General features: G+C 40.7%; 1 protein-coding gene across 1 annotated transcript in view; it reads left to right on the plus strand.

Annotated features, from left to right (window-relative positions):
• The window catches only part of prim2 (DNA primase subunit 2), a 71840-nt gene that overhangs the window by 15183 nt on the left and 35489 nt on the right, over nt 1-21168 (plus strand). Inside the window, exons 8-9 of the mRNA XM_042066353.1 lie at nt 18121-18188; nt 20623-20695. Coding sequence (XP_041922287.1) covers nt 18121-18188; nt 20623-20695 — 141 coding nt within the window. The remainder of the gene's footprint in view (nt 1-18120; nt 18189-20622; nt 20696-21168) is intronic.

Genomic DNA, 21168 nt, shown 5'->3' on the forward strand with positions numbered 1-21168 from the left:
CTGCTGCTTCCATTACTGTCTCTCTTTACTCATTGAAATGCACAACAACAAGCAGTTTGTTTGGAATAATTTGCTTCTGTTGAAAGGAGAGAAAGGGCCTTGGGGATATGGCAGGGGGAAAATGGCCTTTCAAATAGGTCCCACGATTGCTTTTCACTGGCTGTGGAGTCATCAGTTTTTGCCGTGTGGCCCAGAAGGTATGATAAGGCTAACGGCCATGGCAGGGACTTTGTTTTTCTTCCCTGAGAAAGGTGTTGGACATTGTGTTAATGTGGGTGTGTTTGCTTTTTAATGGAAGTTTCTATTGTTTGTTTGTGGAAGTGAAAAATATTGATGGACAGAAAATGTGTGACACTAAGAACATTGGGGGCACCTTTCTGCATTTCATCATTTAGCTTTTATTTTTTATGTTAAATTGGGCTTGTTTATTTTGAAATTGTAGATTGTGATCATTATTATGAAATGATTGGAAAGTTGTGCGTTATATAACTTCAGTGGGAAATAGGTGGGTCTAATGCATCGCTAGGCTACATCAGGCACGTAACTGAAGCATTCCATTCACCGAGCATATGCTGCGACAATTAGCTTCCACAATAATCAGGGGAACTGGTTACACCAGACGTGATAGTGGCACGTATATTTGGAAAAAAATATTTTTAAATTATATTTAAATCTATTTTTGCGCTCCATGATAGAATGCTTCAGTTACGTGCTTGGTGTAGTCTGCTTGTTAGACTTTGGTGCTTGCTGCTTTCAAAACTGTTTCTCAAGGAGGTAGAACAGGTCAGGTTTCCATGAAAGTTAAGTTGACGCGGATATTTTCTGTTCAGTGTCAGGTACATGCCACATAATGCTGTTTTAACGAGTGTTATCAATTTAATTTCACAAGTGTTTTCTACTGAAGTGGTTCAGATAATTTACTTCACAATTAATGCTTTTAGAGAGGAGATTGTCCTCTAGAAGGGCGGCCTGAGCTTGTTTGAAAAGGTACATTAACATAGGGCCTTGTTCTTCCTCCTCACATTGAGTGAGTTGAAGAGCATCCCTCAAATCCTACTACTCATGATCTGTAAAATATCGATCTGCCCCCTCATCTCCCTGACTTCACTAGTCTCCTAAACACGGCTCAAATTAATATTTCATAATTGTAATGAGTTGTCACCTTCATCTTGAGGAAAAAAATGTGCAACTTAAATACAAACTTGGGCTCTGTGACCCAGCACAGGCCCATCTGCAGTGAGATAACTCTTTTCTTGGGTAGAGTGGTAGGTCAGTGTCAGAGTAGCTGAATGCGCTCAACTAACAAAACATTTAAAAAAATTAAAAAAATGCCTTTCTTCCATTCCATTGCTTCTAAATTTGTTTTCCTCAACTGTGCCTGCTTTTTTCGTTTAAATTGGTTTCACAGCTATCTATATTCTAATATTCTTTAGGGCTTAATGGCCACAGTTCACACACATCTTTATTATTTGTTTTTATCACGCTGCCCATTTATTGACTTGGTTACTTGTTGTAACATTTTTCTCATTATGGTAGAAAAAATATGAAGTGGAGAATACTATTATTTATGTTTTAGTCAATAATTTTTTTTTATTTGAAATGCATTGTCTGCTTTTTGTGGAAATGAGGGCCCTTTCCAGCTCAGACAAAAGTCTTTTTATGTGACAATTTTTTTTCTGGGAGCCTAGAAAGCCAACCGTTTTCTTTTTTCTGTATAGTGTCTTGGCAGTGTTGTCAGTCAGAGCAGGAGTGTGATTTGAACCTTTTGGATAGTCAGTCAAAACCTTAGTGGATTTTTCATGTGGAATAGTATTTCAGAGACCGTAATGAGAGTTTTCCTCTCGCTTTTTTATCAATGCCAATCAGTACAGAGTTTTCACTAGACACATATTGTATCAGAGGCTTCATCAGTTTTCTAAAATTAAACTCTGGAAAGACCACAGCCATATGAAACCTGTTGAGTTAATTAGTGTCTTTAAAAATGAGAAGGGCTGATGCTTTGAAGCATACTTTATCGGTCATTGTAGAGCACCCTTTCTATTGTGCAGAGTTATCATTTATTTAAAAAATGCTGTGGGTGTGAAGGCCGAAAAAAGTCCTCTTTGGGGATCACAAAAAGTAAGGTTTCTGTTAGAGATGCACCGATATGGAATTTTAGGGCCGATAACGATAACCGATATTTATTGGTTTGTTGTGGCCGATACCGATATGATAACCGATAATATTACTCTTGAAAAAAAATTGTGAAAAGTGATTTGGGGAAAGCATTTAATAAGCATAATTTTATTGCAGTAATTTTACCTACCACCAAATGATGGACAGAACTCATAATAGTCCTCAATAGTACAGCAGTGAAATAACAGTAGCCTAGCCCTACAGTATGTGTGGCTCCTTTAAGTGAACCTGACGTCAGTGAATTGCGAGTGAGTGGCTAGAGAGTATGAATCGTTTTCATTTAGGACTAAACACTCATAAACGGCTCAGCTGGGAATAAGCTACATAGTCCATGGGCCAGAGCAGAAGTTGGTATAAACAAAGGTGGCAAAATCTAGCAATGATTTTCATAATCCTCTATGTCTGAGAGATATGTTTTGGTATGATAACCTTTTCTAAGTGGTAGCTTAGTTGTATTTTTACTGGCTTTTATACCTATACCAAGTACAATTCAGAATACATGCCTATGTGTAGGTATAGGTGTATGCAAGTGTGTGGGATGATGCGATATGTCTTAATCTATGTTATATCATATGTAGATGGCATAGGCTTTTAGACAATATACAGTTTAAATGGATAATTTAGCTGTCCATAAATTACATAGGCTAAAATGTATCAGTCATACACTTTTTCACCTACATGTATATAATATAGGATTAGATAGAGACAAAAGACTAAAAGTGGGTGGGTCAAATCCAAACTCTTGCTATATCACATCTAGAGAGTATGGGCTTTTAGAAAATATATGGGTTAGATAGCTGAATACACTTTACACAGCTATTTTAGACCCATAACTAATAGCTGTCCAATCAATGCATTTCAATGTAATGCAAAATACATTACAGAAGTAAGGTATAGTGGTATGGAGGAAGTTCGGAGATGTCTCAATGCACATTATATCACATCTAGAATATATAGACTTTTCAGAAAAATATATTTTAGGGTAATTAATCTGTTTTCCTTAATGATACCAGAACTATAATGATCGGACATGCCATGATATTTCAATTCTAAAGAGAATGCATGTAGATCTTGCATAACTATTAGGCCTAAATTCTGTTTTTTCAATTTGTCTAGAACTAGATTTGTTTTCTGAACATTTTACAGTACAAATATAAACTGCCAACTTTAGAGTGTGTTGCCAGATTGGGCGGGTGCCCGCCCAATTGGGCTTCTTTTGACTTCGTCGGGCGGGGGGAAATAAGCTTTAGGCGGGCAAATACAATTTTGAGTTGAATGGTTCTCTATAACAAAATCGTTGTTGGGGCGGTTTTTTGCTGAAGAGGGCGGGTTTTTGAGCGTGATTGGTTTTAGTGATTTCCGCCCAATCTGGCAACACTGGTGTTGGTGTTTGCTGGGCCACAGGGCCAGTATGTGGATGGAAGCAGTTTAGTTAGGCTACAGAACAAAAATGGCTGTTGTAGTGTCAAAAACAGATTACAAGGTGAGTCCTGTTTATTTTTATTTGTGTTATGATTCAGATGTGTGAGAATGAGTAAGGATATGACCAATGACTAGGCTACTTGTGAAAGACTATATGTATAATAACCCAACCGGCCCAAGTAAGGTACTAACATCATTATCAAGCAATGATGTCTGCTGTAAACTGTAGACTTCCCCAATTTGTGTGTGAACAAAAGAATGGACAAAAAATAATATACAGAGATGTAGCCTATGTGTGAGAGAGCAGTTTCAGTTGGTAGGCTAGTAGCTTTACTGTATTTGAATTGGGAATTTTGAGTGGCAGAATACTGATGATGCACAGTCAAGCCACTGCACTCTCACTCTCTCTCTTCCTCACATACACACACACACACATACTTCACATACACAAGCATGTTCTCTCCCTCACATACACACACAATCTCTCACACTCTCTCTCTCTCTCTCTCACTCACTCACTCACTCACTCACACACACATACACTTCATATATTCCCTCTGTCTCTCTCTCTCACACACACAGTCGCTGAGTAGGAAAAGGCCTCATTTTAGCACATCATTCCTAATATATATCTCTATTGCTTTCAAATTGTTGTACATCCCAGAATAGAAAAGCATGGCAGAATTAGTGGTATTCAGGAGGAGAGTTTAATACATTGTTCAGATGATAAACCTTGTGGCACCTACTGTATGAACATAAAGTCATGGAACACACTACTGAGAGCAGCTGAAATAAGAGCCTATCGCCCATCCTTGATCTTGCTAACGGTCTCCCTGAGAGTAGAATACCATCCATATTGTATCACAGAAAATGCCGTAGCATCTTTACTATGAAGAAACTGCTTGACAAGATCCTTGCAAAAGAATCTGCAGAACCGTCTGTCACAGAGGACCTAATAAAATCCGCAAGGGAAGGTCCAACGACTTTAAGAGTTTATGAGGCCAAATGTATGCAGGTGCTGGTCATATAATTAGAATATCATCAAAAAGTCCCAAATTCAGTATCTCAGAAAATTAGAATATTACTTAAGACCAATACAAAAAAAGGTTTTTTTAGAAATGTTGGCCAACTGAAAAATATGAACATGAAAAGTATGAGCATACAGCACTCAATACTTAGTTGGGGGTCATTTTGCCTGAATTACAATGCGGCATGGCATGGAGTCAATCAGTCTGTGGTACTGCTCAGGTGTTATGAGAGCCCAGGTTGCTCTGATAGTAGCCTTCAGCTCTTCTGCATTGTTGGGTATGGCGTATCACATCTTCTCTTCACAATACCCCATAGAATTTCTATGGGGTTAAGGTCAGACGAGTTTGCTGGCCAATTAAGATACCATGGTCCTTAAACCAGGTACTGGTAGCTTTGGCACTGTGTGCAGGTGCCAAGTCCTGTTGGAAAATGAAATCTGCATCTCCATAAAGCTGGTCAGCATGAAGCAAGCATGAAGTGCTCTAAAACTTCCTGGTAGATGGCTGCGTTGACCTTGGACCTCAGAAAACACAATGGACCAACACCAGCAGATGACATGGCACCCCAAACCATCACTGACTGTTGAAACTTTACACTGGACTTCAAGCAACGTGGATTCTGTGCCTCTCTTCTCTTCCTCCAGACTCTGGGACCTAGCTTAGAAATCTAGAAGCGCCCCTAGCGGCAGCAAATTAAATTTGCTGCCAGGGCCAGTCTAGCAACTCTCCGTTGGCTTGTGAGCTCCAGAAATCGAAACTTAATCAGGCCATTGAAACCGTGTATAGAGTCGTTTGGTGGGCTTAACATAATGATTGATGGCAGAGTTGCAACGGTTTGGCTTGAATTCCCTGCTACTTGAAAACAAATATCCTATTGCGTCCTATTGCGTGCAGAGGGAATTTGAAAGACAACTGATTATCCCGTCCCTCGGACTGAGCACTGCGAACGGTGAGTGCCCAGACCCTACATTTTAATGTGGGTCTGGCTCGCCAGGCTATCTGGGACCTTGATTTCCAAAGGAAATGCAAAATTTACTTTCATCAGAGAACATAACTTTGGACCACTTAGCAGCAGTCCAGTCCTTTTTGTCTTTAGTCCAGGCGAGACGCTTCTGATGCTGTCTCTTGTTCAAGAGTGGCTTGACACAAGGAATGCGACAGCTGAAACAAATGTCTTGCATACGTCTGTGCGTGGTGGTTCTTGAAGCACTGATTCCAGCTGCAGTCCACTCTTTGTGAATCTCATTTTTGAATGGGTCTTGGACACAGAGCTCTGTGAACAGCCTGCCTCTTTAGCAATGACCTTTTGTGTCTTGTCCTCCTTGTGCAAGGTGTCAATGGTCGTCTTTTGGACAACTGTCAAGTCAGCAGTCTTCCCCATGATTGTGTAGCCTACAAGCGCAGTTGAATGAAGTTAACTGATGACAACATTAAAAAGAATCAAGCGTTTAGCGATCATGAAATAATACCATACATGATATGATGTCAACAAGCAGGGAGATAATGAAGATCAGTAGTTCTACTCAAACTACTTGTGCACGTAGGCTATGGAAGATTGGTCAAATCTAGCAAGTAGGAAAGTTTAAGTGAATGACGTGAAAGTGAAAGTAAGACATGCAAAAGGCCAACAAAAATTAAGGTTGCTTTTGGTAGTACAAATACTTTCACCACAAAAACTGGTGTTCTAAATAGCGATTCTGTTGTCTTTGAAAGGTTCTCTTATTGACTCATTGAACTGCAATGTGGATTAACACCTGTTTTTACAAGGCGGAAGTATTTAGGCGCAGAATAGACGTGCGCTTTCAGGAGCAGTCTTTGTACATACCGCGGAATACATAACTAGGCGCTCTTTACTCTTCCCCTCCCATCTTTTTACGCTAAACTCCCACTTTCCCCTGGATCCTCCCATGAATGCATATGCATGACATGACAATCGCAATCTGCCACTTTCAGCTCCCGCGACAGGCAGTTTGCGCTTTTACATCATTGCGGCCTGTTTGTACATACCTCGCAATGATTTTACACACACATTGCGAAACAAATACGCCTGAAATGGGCGCAAAAGCGTTAGTACATCTGGCCCAGAGTATCAACACAACGAGAGTCTAACAAAATGCACAGAGCTAAGAGCTGATGACAAAATCAGAAGAGCAGCCGTCAGGAAAGGTGACAAAAGAGTACTATCCACTATGCGTACACAAAGTAAGATTCAGACATAGACAAAGATGAAACTAACTTGGCCTGCAAATGTGTACGGACTTGCAAACTTCCTGACTGCTCCTACCTTTCAAACAAATTAAAGTGCACGGAATTGTGTAGGTTACAAACTTGTAGCAATCAGATGGAGGAAGAGGAGGATGGGGAGAACATAAATGCCAGTCTGGATGAATATAATGATAGTGATGAAGATTAAAAAAATATTTTTGAGTCCTCATTAATCTTGTCTTCAAACGTTTGAGCACATACACCTATAAATTCCACTGTAGCCTAAAGTTGTTTATTTTTGCAGCCAAGACATTATGGTCTCTATCAAAGCCAAACATGCCTATTCAGCCATTTAATCTATATATTTTCTAAAAGCCCATCAAAGTCAAAGTCAAAGTCAGCTTTATTGTCAATTTCTTCACATGTTCCAGACATACAAAGAGATCGAAATTACGTTTCTCACTATCCCACGGTGAAGACAAGACATATTTTTCCAATTTAAGTCCACAGACAAACATAACATTCAAGTAAACAAAAAAGTAAGTAAATAAGTAAATAAGAGGGCACATATAATAATGAAAAAATAAGAGCAGCAAAATTTGGTTGAAATTGTGCGTAGACAGTCAATAAAATACTAGTGCAAAGTCAGGCCAATAAAAGGCTTGGGTAGTTCTGTTTGACCTAAGTAATAAAGAAAGTGGCATAGTGGTGCAAGTTATGTAAGAGCAGCAGAAGTGTTGTGTTTTCAGGACAACAACACCAAGTTGTAAAGTGTACAAGTGTGCAAGTGTGCAAGTGGAGTAGCTCCATGCTCTCTAGATGTCACAAAACATGAGTTTGAACTTGATTCACCCTTTTCCATCCTTTTGCATGTATATATTAATGTATGATATAGGCGAAAATGTGTACATTTTATTTAATTTAGCCTGCATCATTAATGAAAAACTAAATCATCCATCTAAATGTTATATTTTCTACAAGCCTATGTCATCTAGATGTGATATAACATGGATTAAGACATGTCCCACCTTCCTCCAGACTTTGAGGCACCCACATCTGTACATAGGCTTGTATTGTATAATTCACTGTGTGCAGGTATAAAAGCTATGAAAAATACAACTAAGCTACCACTTAGAGAGGGTTATCATACCAAATAATGTCCCTCAGGCATGGAGGATTACAAAAATCATTGGTAGATTTTGCCACCTCAGGTGATACCGATATGTGATTTTTTTTTAGGTCCTGGCCCATGGACTAACAGTATAGCGACCAAATCAGAGTTTGTGAGGGAAACTTAGGTTTAGTTTCAACTGCGGGTAACTGAATAAAGCTGCAACTCCTCAGACTGTATCTTATGTCCGTCTACTCTGTTGCGCACAACCTGCTGCAGCAGAAATTAAAGGGGTTAGCCCCGAAGGTTTTAATAACTTATTATGATGATCTGTCTGGAACTGAAGCATATTTCTAGGTAATAATACAAAACCCAAGCTAAAGTATGCAAATATAATACTAAAACACAACTTAGAACTAGGCCTACTTGTGTACTCGTCCCACTAACGAGTTTGTTTATTTATTTCCCCGACCAGAGCGGTAAAGTGCAAACACATCAGCACAAGACGACTCTAGATAGGGCTGAGCTCCGCTCTGGTAAGGTTAAATAGCGGATCATTCACGAGAGGATTTTGAGATGCACAGATTCCCAAATGAACGCATATCCACAGATTTTGTTAGAGTGGTGAAATACATTCACACCGCTGACAAAAAAAGTATAGCCAACCAAGCTCAAGTAGCTCAGTGTAGCCACACGGACCTTACGTAGGCCTAAATTAGGACTTGGCGCAAATTATCGGCCAGAATTCTGTTATCGGACCGATTTAATAATATTTTCATTTTTTCACTTATTGGCCAATAATATATCGGCCGCCGATATATCGTGCATCCCTAGTTTCTGTAAAGTGGGAGAGCATTACATTGATTCATTCATTCATTTACACAAGTGGTGTACATCTGTACATTTGTATATGAATATGTGGGATGTTGTTTGTATCCTGTTGCAGATCTGTGTGTTCTGCAAATGTCTTGCCCTCAACAACTTTTCTCATTAATTTGTCGCAGTTCGGTACAAGGACATGTTCATGTATTTACGCTACTGTGTTGTCTGTGGGCTGTGGTGTCCTCATCTGAGACCTTTGGAATTCTACTGATCAAGGGAAGAAATTGCCTCTGTGATCCCCTATGATCTTTCCGTGTGGAGGCGGCCTGGCTGTTCGGCTACCAAACCCGCCAAAGCTTCATTTCTTAAGTTGTGGATGAAATTGAGTGATATGCCTGTGAACTCGGGGGGCCACTGGTGGTTTTGACCTCCGTCCGTTTTCATAAGCTTTCGGTGCTGGAGACATCAGGTTTATTAGTTCAGGGCTGCCTCGGAAAAGGCCACAAGGTTTCAGAACACTGATTGAATTCCCCCACATGCTTTTATCCACACTAGTGCTCTTTACATCCCTTTTATTATTTGAACTTTTCCCTTGAACTTTTTTATTTTTTCCTGAAAAATATTAAGAGTGGGTGTTGCATTGCAGAACAGCAGGGGGAAATGTTTTGTAAGCAAAATGGCAAGTCAAAGTTTTTTTTTTTTTTTTTTTTTTTTTTTTTTTTTGCGCCAAACGCTTTCTCCTGGGTTCATCGTCTTGCATGAATTGAGCACAGTCATCCACCTACTCACTCTGCCAAGTATTAATGCCAACTCTGCACTTCTGACCCAGTCCCTGAGCACCTGTGAATTTACATCAAATGACATTTTGCAGCAGCGCTAACTCGACAGCCAGTGTATTCAATCAATCAGCTGTTGAAAGCCTCTCCCCTTGGATGTCAACAAAGAGGTTTGGTAGCAGACCTAAAAAGACCATTATTGTGCTTATGCTGCAAACATGCACTGGGTCACCACCACCACCACCCACCTCATCGCTGAAGGAATCCTCCTATTCAATGTACTGTACAACATTTTGTATCTAAGTTGTAATATAAATGAACAGCTCCTAAATAGCTCCTAAATATCCGTACACTTCTGTCATTTATTCCCTCCTTGATGATGTTACAGCAGTTACCTCTGGATATACGTAATAGATCACTCACCTCTATATGTAATCTCAGAGTTTTGAATGATCATTATTAAACAGCTGTTTGCTTGACTGTGGAGCAATTGACTGCATCTAGCTTATGGGGTATTACACTTGGGTTTTTAAATGATAAATCACACTTCTTTGTCAGAGATCAGAAGTGCGAGACCACTTTACCTCTTACTCAGTCACACCCCTTTTAGTGCTCACGGAGTCTTAGCGAAATACTGCAACTCATTAATTTGTCGATGTTGAGATGCACGGGACAGGATGGAGTGTCTCTTAGAAACCAGTGTCTAGCCTACCTGTCACTCTTGCCTTTTAAGGCTTTTTATTTTGACAGCAGAAGTAGGAAGGGGTAGGCCCAGAGCTGAACCTTTTACCAGCGGCATACATCACTTCTCTTTTCTGCTCTTGCATCTTTTACAGGAGGGTTTGCTCTTATGTAATGATGATGACAAATATGCATGAGAAATGAACATGCGAGTCATAACATTACCATTAAGATTTCTATGTTTTTATGATTCCTTTTAGACATTTTGACAGTCATTGTACATGTAGACTACTACTCAGTCTAACGTCTGTGGTCTTCAGCAGACTTTTGAAAGATTTTCCTGTGAGGTGAACCCACCCCACCCACCACCCCCATCCCCACCAAAGATGGAATGAATCCCTTGAAATAATAGAACTGTGAAGTCATGAATATCAAAGGTGTAATGTCATTTGATTTCGGCTTCTGATAGTCAAAGTAATATTTGAAATGTGCTTGCAAAGCAAACAGGCAATTTGGCGGAGCTACACTAAAAGGTTTGCTTTCCCCCCATGTTTTTAATCGGCACACACAAACCGAATTAATGTGCTTGCCACTAATCTGCAGGAATGGCCAAAGCATCTCACCTTGTTTTGGCCTTGTTCTCATATCTTTGCTGGCCAGATACCCCTCAGTGGTTCCAGATAGTTAATCTTGTCAAGTCAATTTTGGTATCCCCGATTGCTTATCGTGGATGCCAACGTCTGTCAACAGGGTGAAGATGACTTTTCAGCTTACTCGGAGATCATGCCAAGTGACTGGTCAATGCCTAGCCTATCAGCTGGATTTCGAGCAGCATGGCTTGGTTTGCAACTTTTCTGTGAAATATCTCGGCCGAGTATATCAGGCTGTGCTCAGTGAAGTTGAGAAGTCAACCCCCTACTCTCTGTAACTGTGCATGTGTAGGGAGACCCATGCTTATCCTGTGCACTGCTTAAAGAAGAATATAAGGTGCCACCACTTTAAGCTTTGGACATTTTTGTGGATAGATTTTCAAATGTAGATTTGAAGAATCTTATTTAAATTATCTGTGCAATTCTATTTATTTGCTCTACTACTACTACTACTACTACTACTGCTGCTATTGCTATTACTACTACTACTGCTACTACTACTGCTACTACTACTGCTACTACTACTACTACTACTGCTGCTGCTGCTGCTATTGCTATTACTACTACTACTACTGCTACTACTACTACTACTGCTGCTGCTGCTATTGCTATTACTACTACTACTACTACTACTACTACTACTACTGCTACTACTACTGCTACTGCTGCTGCTGCTGCTGTTACTACTGCTACTGCTACTTCTGCTGCTGCTGCTGTTTGAGCAGTGAATTATTTTTTGTATATTTCTTTTTTATTTTTTTTTGCAACTTTGTTACCTTTCACCTGGCGGAGGTGTTTGGAAATACTTAAGGAATAAGTTGTGTTAGTACCTTCAGGAAATGTCCAAAGTGAATGGGCACAAAGCTTATAGGACCAAATCATTGTTTGTTAATCATTACGGTAATGAGGTTCTGCTTTAAGTGAAAATAAAGTGCACAAAATATATCTGCTGTGTTTATATTCTATCAATGATGAAACCACAAGATCTAAAAACCTTTCATATACTTGCACTTGTCTTTTTGAAGCAGTTACATCTCAGGTCTTTATAATACTTGTCCTCAAGTTGTCCTCAACTTGGCTGTTGGGAAACATGTTTGTGGACATTTGTTGCCTCTGCATTCTAGTGTATGCTATTAAGTTGTGTACCCTCATGGTGTGTGTGAACTTGTATTTTCTAAGCAGTCTATCCACACAGAATCACAATGTCTGTGCTTACATACCCCTGCTCTTGTCACTTTGAGGCAGTTGCATCTCAAATCCGCCATTTGTTTGCTGTTTGTGTACATTGATTATATAGACAGCTGTGCCTCTATATGCTTTGACCTTCTGTTTTGCATGTTGTGTATTGATGTTTGCTTGGGGCTCGGGGCTGCAGTGCGTAAATATTGTGGGTATGAAGATTCATCTTACGGTTGTGTGTGTATGCCGAGCATTATCTGGTGTTCAATGTATATCTGACAACACCAATTCCATCTTTCCAGTGGCTTTAAACCCTAATAAATGTCACAGGGCTAGTGGATGTAATCTGGCCTTGCCTTGCACTTGGACTGCTTTGAAGTTCCAGAGGAACATTTGTACTGGCAAGCTCCCCTGAGCAGCAGTCGTCGTCGTACTCTGTGTCTGTCAGGTGCCCAGCAATTACAGTATGATCCTCTGTCCTTGAAAGGCCTTTGGACTATGTGTTTACATTTAGAAGGTTTTTTTCTTCTAGTTTTTGACTTCAGCCACATGATGACGAGCCAGTTTATTTCCTTTTAGCTTCGTTACTTTATTCCGGCTCAGGGATCGAATGTCTCATTTACTCTTTTGAAGTTCGTTTTCACATGGCAGCATTTCTGAGTGCTCAAAACTTTTACAAAAATGGATGAGATTGTACTTCTTTCATTGGTAAGAATGCGCTGAATTAACTCTTCTGGAAGTGATTTTTTCTGAAGCTGACAAGAATCTTAATGCAGTGTTGTAGTTATTGTGCCGTCTATTTCGTTTTAACAGCAATAAGGGAAGTCTTCTGAAAACGTTATTAATTGACCTGCTTTGCACTACTGTCAGAATCCTAGACATGTGGTGAAGAGGGCCTGTGCAATCCTCATGCATCTGATGAGGGTATCTGATAAAATGGTTAATCAGTGCACTGCAAGTTTGGGATCTGTTGTTGTCTCTGAAGGCTGTATATCAACTTTCTTGATGCAAGTGGTATTACATAAGGGTGTATTTTTTTATTTATTTTTTTTTGATTGTTTCATTTGCGGTTCCTTTTAGGTTTTGATTGAGACATCAACCCATCATCAGGGTTTTTTTTTTTTTTCTCTCTCACCGTCTTGCTTTCAAAAAAGGGTACTTTACTCTGTACTCAACCTAATCTCTTTTTGATAATCCCAATTGTCCTTTGTTGTTAGGAATATCATGTCGCCACTCTTTGCCTCTTAGTTGTATTTTTTTCTGACTGTCAGACATGTAAGAGATCTTCCAGTATGCAAAAAGACCCACAGTATTAAGGCTTGCCCTCTGTAAGTACACATCTTTTGGGAACCGTAGCCTAAAGGTATTTCCTTAAGCAATGATATGAGAAAATGAATCACATTCATGTATTCACGTTCACCAGACAACATTGGGGAGACAATTAATTAGCATAAGTGTAGCCCTCAAGGCACAACTTGCTACTCTTTTGCTTTTTTGCCCCACAACAATCTTTAATTGCTTTAATATGTGATGCAGCAGATATTCCCTTTGATGGTATGGTATTGCAGCTGCATGTGTGTGTGTGTCGTGTGTGCCTGCCTGCTTATTTATTTGACTCATTTTTAACCAGATGGTGGAGCTGTCCTGTCACTGAGCACTGTATCGGCGTTCTCTGCTTGAAGGAGCCTATTTTCTCAAATTCCAGCTTCTTTGAGTTATTTAAGCTCAGATAAGAGAGCAACTATAGGACTACACACTTAACACTTTAAAAGACGGCATTTTGATTGATGTGTGGTTTAGGGCCAGATATTGACTGTGCTACTGTTATTGGAATATTTGTTTTTTTACAAATGCTAGAAATGGTCTTTTCCTGGAGTTAAAGAAAGCATTGTTCTTACACAAAAGGAAGGGGGGGGGGGGGGGTTCTCCACTATAGACTGGGTTCTCACTCTTTGTGTCAAATGTACGATGATGAAAACGGTCTAATTAACAGCAGTGTGAAAAGCGCCCGAGTAAGTATTGATCTGTTTCTCCTCTTGTAAATGGAAGCTTTTGTGTTTCCTCTGTGGCCTCATACAGCGCCATTACACAAATGGATCCCGAACCTAGAGCCAGGACCAGAGGCTGCACCAGCGCCAGACTGATGGCAATCTGTTAGTCAATAGACCTGAGAAAGGAATGGCGTTTTTGTTAAGCACGGGTCTCTCTCTGCTCACTTTGCCTCTGTTTGTGGCTCCAGGTATAATTCAGTACCTGGAAGTCATGCCTTTGTGCTTTACCCTTCGGAATCTGGGGGTGAGTGACTTCCACGACAGAGGGGTTCTCTTCCCTTGGAAACAAGAGGGACAAGTTTGGAGGTTTTAGGAGGTTTAGGTTCCGTGTGTGTAAGGCATAGGCGACTCACAGCTGAAGTCTGACAATAAGGGGTCCTTGCATTGTTTATTTATTTAAATTATTTATTTACATTTCATCTTTTGTTTTCTGCAAATTGCCAGACCTGCAGGAACTCTTGATGTATTAATGGTTTGCATGGCTTCCTCTAAAATACCAACAGGTTCCTTTAGAAGTCTGTCATGTTTGTTTGGCTTCTAGAATATTCTTACAAGCTTTTTTTCTGTCTTGTGTGAACTTGATGTGATGAGGTTGTGAATCATTTCTCATTAAATTAACAGGTGCTCACCATAACAGACCCTGTCTGTCGAACTAGTCAGAAAAATAGCTAATTGTGCCAGAATACAGATGTTCCTGCTCTGCAGAAGCCCTGTAAAATGATATATCGATTAGCATTTCACAGACAGGAATTTAATTGGGATGCAGTTGAAAAGTAAGTAGCCATGCAAATATGTGGTTTTTTTTTTGTGTGTGTGTGTTTTGTATTTGCATGATAAAATACCCTGTTATATGCAGTGTAGCCTTGTAGCAGGAATTTGAATAACAATATTAAGAATTATGATGCGTACCCTTAAATTATCTCTGCCTTTTTTCTGTCACATATAAATAGTGAAGCCCACAGAAGTTATGTTAGCCATGTGCATGTAATGTCCTGGCAATCCCCACTACCAATTTGCAGGTTCTGTCTCTATTTAATTAGACCATGCATATTTCAAAATGGTTCTTAGATCAGTTGATGAATAATTGTCCAGACGGGGATTTTTTAATGTTGTGTTCCAATGACTGTTGTGTTGCAATGGACTGGGCATTTCCCTTTCGGGGGGGGGGGGGGGGGGGGGGGGGTTGTTTGTTTGTGCATCCTTGCAAGGTGTATATAAACACAAGAAGATTAATCTTTGGAAACAGGTAGTAGGACAGAAAACTGAGAGCCCTGCTAGGTAGCTACAGTAGCATGACTGTCAGTAACAATTTAGCCGCAGGTACAAGCATGTTAAAATCTGTTCATATTCTGTATTGGGATAATGGTGAACATCATTGGCACATTAGTGACCCTATGCTCACTGAGTCCTATCACTGTTCACTATGTAACTGCATTCATAATGTGTTAAAGCTAGTCCTCACTGGTTCTCTGTATCCTTACAATGGTGTTAGACCATTTGTAACCCTTTGGGCCAATTTCCCAAACATGGATTAATCCTAGTATTAGACTAAGAGCTTTCATCAGCCAAGTTTTCATGGAAGTGTCCTTTTAGTCTAGAAAAAAAAAGCATAGCCTAATCCATATATGGGAATTTAGCCCAAAGGGTTGTTTTCCTATACATGGATTGATGGAAGACTAATTATAAACTAAATGCTTAATCCCAGACTAAATGCCTAATCCCAGACGAAATGCCTGTTTTCAGTGGAGATCTTTATTGAGATCTTTTAGTTTAGGACTAGGCTTAATCCCCATGTACAGGAAACTAGCCCTAAAGGTGTCAGATTCTCTAGGGTGTTCTCGGTCTCTACATTGTTCAAGGGTTTCACAGTGCAGTTTCCATTGGCACCAAGCTCCCAGTCCCTGTGGCACATGTTTGTCCAAGTCCCCACTAGATGCAGTAGGTAGGTGACCTACTATTTTTTGGAGGAGACTACTGCTAAAATGTGCTAATACCAGGAGTGGCTGCCAAAACCTCACATGATGTTACTACTGCAAAATTAGAATAAGATTATTTATTTAACAAAGCAGAGCTAAGGATGTGCAGGCAAAAAAGAAAAGAAAAGTGAAAAAAAAAAAAAAAAAAACCAAAGTCGTGTCAGTTGCAGAGAAATAAAGAGAGCACACACCTGGTTCAGGTCAGCAGGTGAGATTCGTTCTGCTCCCCAGTGGCTGTGTTGGCTCTGTATTCGGTACAGTGGCATGACCCCCCCCCCCACCACCACCACCACCACCACCTCCACCCCCACCCCCTTCCAGTGAGGTGGTGGACTATGACGGCTGCACATGTCAGACTTCCATTTCCTGGCAATTATCCGGATCACAGACGTAGGCTGAAGTGAGGCAGGAGTGGCTTCTCCGGCGGGCTCCGTTAGCGGCCCTTTGTGGCCGAGCCTCCGTGCCATTATACTCGCGAGAGGATGGAGAGGACATCACTGAGGGTGTTTCATTAAATGAGCGTGAAATTGGAAGCTGCTAGCCATCTGACTGCATTTCTTTTGCAGAACGTTTGTCTGTGTCTGTGTGTGTGTGTATGCGTGTGTGTGTGTGCGCGTGCGTGCGTGCGTATGTGTGTGTGTGTGTCTATGCATTTGTGTGGGAGTCTGTGTGCATCTGTGCTTGTATGGTTTCTAAAGACTTTCACAAGGCTTTGAAGAGTGCAATTATACATTTTTCTTTCCGCATGACCGTTACAATACCTACATGTTTATCCACTCTTGGAGTGTTAGACATTAGCAGCACATTTTAAAACAATCTGTAAAAAGCTATAAATTACTCCTATGAAATTGTTCTTGGTCCCAGTACAGCTATATAAATAAAGGCTTAATTACTAAGTTAGTTACTTACTTAAATAAATGATTAGTATAGGATTACTTTGGTCTGTCAATTCATAACCTCATAGCCACGTTGTATTGTCATAGCCAAGTTAGTGACCTCTGACAGTTATTGCACATAGCCATGCAACACCAGCTTGATCAGGATTTGGTTTACAAACTTTGTACGTTACGTCAGCTGAAAATGCTCTTTCTCCTCTTACGGCCTGCTCAAGAGACCGTTCGACCAGACGGGTGGCTGCCAACTGCAGAATGTATCTAATGTGTCACAGCTGCAATAGTTTGGCCACCCGCACGCCACATCCCTTCATCACTGTCTGTGTTTTGCCTTGCTTAACAGATATCCCAGAGTTCAGGCCTCCGAAACTGATGGATGGCTTTTAGGTGAAAACGCGCATCGACTTAATTTTTCCCTGCCGTCTTCAGAAAGGCTTGAGTATGCTTTCGTTTTCCTCGATGGTCATCACTACTGAATAAATGATGAGACATAGATGGTGGAATGGTCTGTTCATCTTCATTTGCACTTTTAGGGTTTTTAATGATTTTTCCTCCCTTGTTTTCCTTTCTTGCCTCCTATTCTTGAGTTTGTGCATTTCGAGCGGATTTGTAACGATGGTGAAGTCAAATGAGTGAGGTGATGGAGAGTTTCCTGATGTGGGAAACATAATAAGATGGAGATATCTTTGTGGAGACAAAAAGCATGAATTATGACTCGCTGGATTGATCTTTGGCTGTGGTGGCTCAATAGTGAAAATTAGCTCAGTAGGCATTTTCCGTGAACGATTTTCTACTGTCTTTTAAGGCTGTGTCACTCACAAATGCAAGGGTCTCGAACTCTCTGGTGAATTAGTAATTAGTGCCAGTGTACCTACTTCCTCTTTTATACCACTTAATTTGCTGATTAAAATGTCTAATTGATACAATTTCACTTGATTTGACAACAACAACAACAACAACAACAGTCATCACCTGATTACCTTTCAAAAGGCTCCTCAATGGCATACTCACATACACAAGCTTTCCATAACATTGAAGTATTCTGATATTAAAACAATATGAACAGCGTGTCATTTTCAAGTAGTCTCATATGAACAATATCATTGTGTCTTATTTCTCTCTGGTCTCTGTTTTGATTTGTCATTTAATAGCTGACGGCGAGATCTCTGCCAGCGGTACAGTCTGATGAGCGACTGCAGCCTCTTCTGAACCACCTCAGGTAAGCGTTATCAGAGACGGACGCCATTGCTGCATTACCGCTGTATTACTTCACTCGAGTCCATGTGTCATTATAGCTGTGGCATTCTGGCAGCACTTTTAAAAGCTGATAGTGTGAAATGAATATGGGAAAACAAAGAAGCTGATTGCCTTAAAAGAGTGCCTGATGGGTTTCAGGAGACTGGTTGCCTTTATTAGAGCACAGTCTTCCAAACAAAGCTGTTGCACTCGACAAACAATTGTTTTTAAAGGTCTTTCATCCTCCTGAAGATGACTGAACGCCCACTTTCCTTTGATAATGGAGTTATAGCTTTCATCTCTCTCTCTCTCTCTCTCTCATCCTCCTTCTCTCTATCTCTCTTCCTCCCTCTGTCTGTCTCTCTCACTCTTCCTCCCTCTCTTTCTTTGGGGCTGCCGTGGCCTACTGGTTAGCGGACTTGTTACCGGAGGGTTGCCGGTTCGAACCACGACCAGGCTGAAGTGCCCTTGAGCAAGGCACCTAACCCCTCACTGCTCCCAGAGCGCCGCTGTTGTTGCAGGCAGCTCACTGCGCCGGGATTAGTGTGTGCTTCACCTCACTGTGTGTTCACTGTGTGCTGAGTTTGTTTCACTAATTCACAGATTGGGATAAATGCAGAGACCAAATTTCCCTCACGGGATCAAAACAGTATATATACTATACTTCTCTTGCTCTCCTTTGCTTTGTTTTTCTTTTTCTTTCTTTCTGTCTTCATTCATCCACTCATTACCACCCCTCCCCCTCTCCTGGTCTATCCTTCTCTCTTCTTTTCTCTTTCTCTCCATCATTATCTCTCATTCCCACACTCCGACTCACAACATCTCAATGTCAGTCTCAGTGTGTCCTCTGGGGCACCTCCTTCTGCAGTGATCCACTCCAGCACGGCCCGGCTTTTCAGGCCCTACAGGTGTAAGCACGGCCCGGCTTTTCAGGCCCTACAGGTGTAAGCACGGCCCGGCTTTTCAGGAACCACACATTTGGGAGCCTCAGCTGAGATTAAAAACACGCTCACTCTCTATCTCTGTCTGTCTCTCTGTCTCTGTTTTTCTTTCTTTCTTTCTTTCTTTCTTTCTTTCTTTCTTTCTTTCTTTCTTTCGAATGGGTTGGATGATTTTGGGAATTAAAAGGACCAAACAGATTTTTAGATGGTAAACTAATGGCTGGGAAAGGGAGAGAAAAAACATCACCACACCACTGTGACTTCCAGGACCCACATTCTGACTGAGGAGAATAGATATTGAAGTTTGATATCAGCAGATCTCTCTTTAGCCTCTTCAGCTGTGAGGGGCCGAGGTAGGTATCCAGCCAGTCTTTCATATAAAGCACAAAGGAAACCAGATCAGCCAGATCACAAAGGAAACCAGATCAGCCAGATCCCTCCCCCCCCCCCAAAGCCTGTCACTGAAATTTTTAGAGCTGGGAAATTACTTGAAAAACATGTGTCTGGAATGCTAATATTGATTAAATCTGAGGAGCCACATTTTCCCCCATGGCATTTTAGACCAATTTTTTGTGCATAAGCAGTTTGTGTAAAATGGGATAGAATTTTAATTGTGGAAATTAATATTTTTGAAACGGTATGTGTGATGGCAGGGTTTTTAATCAAATGAATACTGGCAAGAAATGAAGGAAAAGATACAAACAGACATGCCATACATTATATATGTATGTATGTGTTTGGTTAGGTGGCCCTAGATAACCAGGTCATTTTCAGGTATACAGAAACAATGTTCCCAATATCCTGCAGTCAAGGCCATTGTATCTATGGCATACGGAACAAAATGAAAATGAAGATGCATCAGATTGTATTGTGGGAACTATATCAGCAGATATTGTCAGTTTTGAAACTTCACCATGAAGCTGTTGATCATTTCTTTCAAAATAAAAAAACAGCATTCTGCTGGACACTGATGGACATATGGGAAACCCTGAGCACTGCAGGTGGTTTTAGACGCCTATTATTTCACCCAATCTCCCTTCTCCAAGTAAAAATCTCGGAGTCACACTTCAGCCATCTTGTGACCCCATCAGCCTGAAAGCCCAGATTCTGTTTGTCATATTTTGCTTTCTTTTTCCCATTGTATTTATTTATGTGCGTGTTTTTTATTTTTTTGGCGGGTCAGGACGTTTGCATAATGATGCATGGGGAGCTGTGGCCTTGAGGTCCTCACTAAATGCAGCCTGAGTGCTCCTCAACTGCCTCCCCACCAGCCCCCTCTCAAAAAGCCTTTTGAAGCTTCTCATCAAAAGATGGCAAATGCTCGCTCTCTCTCTCTCTCTCTCTCTCTCTCTTTCTCTCTCTCTTTCTTTCTCTCTCTCTCTCTTTCTCTCTTTCTCTTTCTTTGCTGTTTTCTTTTTCCTTGACAAAGAATGTTCTTTGATTATTCCATGTTTGTGTTTGCTCTTGATTTTGTAGTCATGCTTACGTGGGTCAGGATTACAGTATTCAGAAGAACATTGGGAAGATTTCTTTGGAACAGATTGATCCGGTAAGCAAACACACGCACGCACACGCTCGCACACACACACACACACACGCACAGACACACGCATGCCCACTGCTATGAAATATTCAGTTGTAGAGTGTAAGCTCAATAAGTATGCACAGTGAGAAGCCTGGTTTGCGTAGGTCAGGTTAAAATGCCTGAGGACTTCTGACACTCACATTAACATGCATTTCTATTTCCTTTTCCCTTAGAAAACGCTCATGGACTTTGTAGTTGAATTGAGTGTCAGAAGACTGTACTCTGACTGTATCGCTATTGACACTGTATAAATGCGTGTAGAAATCAGCCTGTTTTTTGCACCAATTAAGGTCTCCAGAGCTCAATGAGTCCAGATGCCCCCCTGTATTAGTGCTGACCATTTGCCATTTGCAGCTACTGGAAGTATGTCCTACCTTTCCCCAGAAAATGGGAGATACTGAATCAGCAGTATTAAATACACACATGTACTGTATATG

The sequence above is a fragment of the Alosa sapidissima genome, chromosome 16 (genome assembly GCF_018492685.1).
Source record: "Alosa sapidissima isolate fAloSap1 chromosome 16, fAloSap1.pri, whole genome shotgun sequence".
In the NCBI taxonomy this organism is placed as follows: domain Eukaryota; kingdom Metazoa; phylum Chordata; class Actinopteri; order Clupeiformes; family Clupeidae; genus Alosa; species Alosa sapidissima.